Below are 4890 nucleotides of genomic sequence, written 5' to 3'. Positions count from 1 at the left end.
GAGACCATCTGTGCTGGACTGGTGCACTTCCTGGACGCGGGTCTTCGATACCGATGGTGCCAGGAGCAACGGATGCCAGCTGCAAGAGGCTTTCTGAAGAGCTAAGGAGCCATACCCTCTGAACCCCTTGCTGATCAAGAGGGGTCTAGGGTGTGGCCTACTACCGCAGGGCAATGGAGAGCCGGGGCCTGCCATTTACATCCAGGAGGGAGAGGAGGAGCCGTGACTTGAACAAGATGCATTTATTCTGTTCATGTACAAACCAGTGCTCCCCCACCCCTGCCCTCCACTAGGCCAAAAGGTGCCTCCATTGGTCAAAGAGAGGTGGGCATATCCATGCAAGAGAGTCTGCTAAATCTTCCTCCCTGTGGTGGAAAGATCAAGTGGTGCTCCACCTGGGGAAGGCGGGCAGGGGCTATGAGCCCTCCTCCCCTTGCTGGGGCTGGAGGACCACACTGTGGTAGGCCCGGATGCAGGAGAAGGCTGTGGGTGGGATGCGGCGCCGGTCAATGAGGTTGTTCTCCAGGCGTGTGGAGATGAGGTTGGAGTCCTGGGCCACGCGCGTGTCACAGATGGAATTCAGGGGCACGTGTCTGTGATGGGGTGACAAGGCGGAGCAAGGGAGAGAAATGCCCAGAAAGGAAGGGCAAGCACCACACAGAAAGAGACAGAGAGAGCCCCCCAGGGTGAATAGACTGGTAAGATAGGGAACAGAACCTCCCAGCATAGCCACTGAGATGGACACAGAGATGGATTGGGGAGGTGGAGAATGATCGCCCCATTCCCACCCGCTGCCTCCAAAAGGCCTCTGGGAAGGCAGGGCCCTACCTGATCTTGTTGTAGCTCAGGTGCAGCACCTGCAGGCCCTTGAGGCCCAGGAGGCCACGTGGGATAGCCTGCAGCTGGTTGTGGTCCAGCAGCAGCTCGGCCAGAGAGGTGCGCAGGCCCCAGAAGGACACAGCATGGATGCCGTCGGCGCGGAGCTTGTTGTGGGACAGGTGCAGGAACTCTAGGCCGGGCTTCATGTGTGCAAACACGTAGCCAGGGATGCGCTCAATGAGGTTGTGATGCAGCATCAGGCGCTGCAGGCCCCGAGGCAGGAAGGAGGGCACGTGCACCAGCCGGTTGTGGGACAGGTCGAGGGTCTCCAGCTTCCTGTGAGGTATGGACACAGGTGCCAAGGGAGCTTGGGGCAGAGTGTCCCTGCCCAGCTGCAAGAGAGCTCTAGGGCTAGCACCCTGAATCCAGGACCGTAGGTCCACATCCATGACAGTCGCTGCCACAGCTCCTGAGTCAGGCCAGGCCAGGCCCTTCACGGCTTCTGTGGCCCCCCTCTGTGCCCTGAAGCCTGAGAAGAAGGGATTTGGATGGGGCCTTCCTTGTGCCCTGCAGAGCTGGTACTGTCAGCCCTGGGGTGGAGACGGGGACTGTGGGGGAAGGGAGCCCTGTCCCAGAACTTCCTGTGCTCTTGGGTCTGACACCTGTCAGAGAGATGCACCTAAAACCTGTCCTGTCCTAGGCCTTGGAGCCTCTCCTGTGTCCTCTCCCTGCTCAGTTAGTCAGTCTGCTATCAGCCAAGCAAGTCATAGGGCAGGGAGGGACAAATCAGACTCTCAGGGATCCCATAGCCCTCAGTGTCTGGTGGTGCACAGGGCTACTGAGAGGCTAATGGTGACATTCAGGTCGCCACCTTCTGTAGGGCCACGTGAGCCCCTAGTTGCTCCATGGTGGATCCCTGAGGCCCTGACCCCAGCCGCAAGAAAGCCGCAGTCTTTGCAGGTCTCCAAGGGCAGAATGGGCCAAAGCCAAGAAAGTGGCTCCTTTCGGTGACAGTGATATCCCCCAGCCCCTGTGGGCAGGGCCAGCCCTGCGGGCGGAGAAAAGACTTCAGCAGCACAGCTGAGGGAAGTACAGGGGTTGACTGGCAGCCAGGCCCCACTGCAGTGGGCAGCCCCTCCCAGCTGCCGTCAGCTTTCCTTTGCCCCCTTGGCAAGAGGGGGAGAGGAAAAAGGAATAATTAAACCCAAACATCCTGCTAACATTTTCCTGGAACGCGAGGATGCAAGGCGGGAGGCTCCCATCCCAGGAACGGAAGGTGGGACTGTCTGTGGACCCCTGCCTCCAGCCTGCTCCTCTCCTCACTCCAGGCCCACCCTATCTTGGTGGTCTCCAGACCCTCCTAGGCCTCTCCGCACTCCCCGCTACTCCCAGGACTCTGGCCACTATGGCAGGCCTATAAGGTTCCGGCACCCCCACCCAACTGTCCAAATGCGGGGAGTCATCCTAGACCCTTCCTGGAGTGGGGTTAATGATGGCTCCTCAAAGATATGTCTGCATACGCCCTGGGAATGTGACCTTGTTTGACAAAATGATCTCTGCAGATGTAGTGAAGGTTGGATGCAGCTGTGAGCTCATCCTGGATTACCTGGGTAGGCCCTAAACTCAATGACGGGTCCTTTTAGGAGCCAGAGAAGCCAGAGAGACACGAACCGGGCAGAGGCTGTGTGGCGACAAGAGGTAGAGATGGGAATGAAGCAGCCACAAACCACTGCGCAGTTTGGGGGCCACCAGAATCTGGAAGAGCAAGGGAGCCTTCAGAGGGAGCGTGCCCCCGCTCCAAGATTCCAGCTTTCCGGCTGCAGAACTGGGAGAGAACTCATGTGCATTCTTCAGGCTGCATGGGTTGTGGTTGTCTGTGACGGCAGCCTTAGGACAGCAGACCCTTCTCTTTGCCCTGCCTCCTCCCTCTGTGTCCCTTCCTGCTCCTGTTGTCTCATAGCTACTCCCAGCTCTCCCTGGGCCAGCTCTCCTGCCACTGCTGCCCTGCGTGGGTCTCCTGGGTGGGAGGGACACGGGGAAGGCCCTGGGAGTTGGCAGTAGCTTGGAGGGGCAGGAGGGGACTAGGGCCCCTCTGAGACTAGGCCCAAGCTACAGGTTCCCTGGGGGGCTCATGGGTCCACACCACCCTCTTGGCTTCCCCGCGTGACCCTCTGCGCTCCCTCTTGGCCTCCATGTGCCTGTTGGGGTGGTGCCCCGGCAGGGCACTCACGGCAGGTCGATCCAAGCCCGGGGTGCCAGGCGGTCCTCCTGGAGCTGGTTGTTGCTGAGGACCAGCACGCTGAGGCTGTGGCAGCCACTCAGTGTGTGCTCGGTCACCTCCTCAATGAGGTTGGTGCCCAGGTGCAGCTCCTAGGGTAGGGTGGGGGTCGGGGTGAGGGCCTGGCAGCTGGGCCAGCTTGTGGCTTTCTGGCCCACGGTTCCTCAGATGCTCCCAAGAGACATGCCACAGAGCACCACTAATGGGGGTGGCCTTCGCAGGGGCCTATGTGGCTTCCGAAGGTTACCTCCTGCTGAGGAGAGGCTCTCTGGGTTTCAGCCTTGTGAGTGACATTGGAAAGATTCCCCAGCCGGCTGCTCTGTGCCTTGCTCATTTGACTGTAATGACATCATCTCCTGTTATGGCTTGTGTCTAAGGTGTCCCTCCCCAAAGCCTCATGCGCTCATAGGTGGGGCTTTTACAGAGGTGGCTGGATCTAGAGTGTGGGATTGATTCATGGTGCAATGCTAGGATTAAGGGTGCTAGGATTGAGGGTGTGAATGTTACCTGCCCTTAATCCTGAGTGGCCTGGATAAGAAATAAGGGACAGAAAATGTCTTGCTGCTGGTGGCTTGCTTGCTTTTGCTGACTTCTGCCTGTGCTGGTTTGCCATGAGTTGTGTCTCCTCTTTGATGCCCTCTGCCATGCCACTCTGCCTTGGAGCTAGTGACTATGGACTGAAACCTCTACAAACTGTGAGCTGCAATAAACCTTTCCTCCTTTGAATTTTGGGTGTTGGGTATTTTGTCTCAGCAACGAGAAAGGAAACTAGGAGATCTCCCCATCCTGGGGGCTCCCGGCTCACCTGCAGGGAGGCTGGCAGGCCAGGAGGGATGGCCCGCAGCTGGTTCCGGTCCAGCCTCAGGTAGAGCAGCCTTTGGAAAGGCTGGAAGGCCAGGGGGGAGACATTCCCGTCATGCAGCTGGTTCCCTTCCACCTCCAGCGTCAGCAGCTGGCTGAGCCCTTGCAGCATGGGTGGAGGGGCACGGTGAGCTGTCTGCGGTGCTTCCTGGTCTGCACCTGCCTTCCACCTCCCTAGCTGCCCAGACCCCAACCCCAGGGCCAGCCCGCATGGTGCACCCCGGAAACTGCTTCGCTGCAGGCCTTGCAGGAGGTTGTCATTGAGTTTGAGCTCCTGCAGAGAGGCGGGCAAGGCTGGCACTGTGGACAGTGAGTTTCCATCCAGGTTCAACCTCTTCAGCCTGGTCAGATTCTGTGGGCAGAACAGTGAGGCTGGGGTCTGGGTGCTGCTGGTCAGAGACTAAGCCTTCCTGGGCATGGTCAAGGGGCACCCTGATTTGGTTGCGTCGTGGCTTGCAAGTTCCTGTTGGAACCAGGCCTGTTTGGGGGCTGTCTTTTGCTCCTACATGGGGCCCAGGGGTCGGTGCTGCTCCCCAAGTCCCAGCTACAGACCATGTACCCCAAATCACAGAAGCCCTCTGTGCTGGGTGCTATGCGCAGTACCCCCTCCAGGCCTGGCCCTCAGCAGCTCCACCCTGCAGCCCAATGGACGCTGTGGGCCATCCGGCCCCTCGAGGCCCAGCCCTGGGAGAGAAGGATGAGGGGCTGCGGCGCACCTTGAAGGCATGAGGGTGCAGGCCTCGGCTGTCCAGTTTGTTCTTGCTCAGGTCCAGCCATTCCAGGTTGGGCAGCCCCAGGAAAGTGTGGGCCGAGATCGTGGCGATTTCGTTCTCTGTGTATACACGGGGCAGCCATATTCCGTGCTCCTGTCCCCCTTCCCCCCGCCACTCTGAACCTCTCATTGTCTTTTTTTTTTTTTTTTTTGGTTTTTT

General features: G+C 59.1%; 1 protein-coding gene across 1 annotated transcript in view; it reads right to left on the bottom strand.

Annotated features, from left to right (window-relative positions):
- Nucleotides 1–274: 274 nt before the first annotated feature.
- LOC102009127 (extracellular matrix protein 2) overlaps nt 275–4890 on the bottom strand; it is a 6831-nt gene continuing 2215 nt past the window's right edge. The window contains exons 3-8 of the mRNA XM_005414221.1: nt 4675–4790; nt 4178–4310; nt 3903–4060; nt 3050–3189; nt 829–1155; nt 275–593 (exon numbers count right to left, since the gene is read on the bottom strand). Of these exons, the coding sequence (XP_005414278.1) occupies nt 416–593; nt 829–1155; nt 3050–3189; nt 3903–4060; nt 4178–4310; nt 4675–4790 (1052 nt within the window). The 3' untranslated portion in view covers nt 275–415. The remainder of the gene's footprint in view (nt 594–828; nt 1156–3049; nt 3190–3902; nt 4061–4177; nt 4311–4674; nt 4791–4890) is intronic.

Source organism: Chinchilla lanigera, unplaced genomic scaffold (assembly GCF_000276665.1).
Source record: "Chinchilla lanigera isolate Chin_1 unplaced genomic scaffold, ChiLan1.0 scaffold00179, whole genome shotgun sequence".
In the NCBI taxonomy this organism is placed as follows: domain Eukaryota; kingdom Metazoa; phylum Chordata; class Mammalia; order Rodentia; family Chinchillidae; genus Chinchilla; species Chinchilla lanigera.
This window is presented reverse-complemented; position numbering and strand designations above follow the sequence as displayed.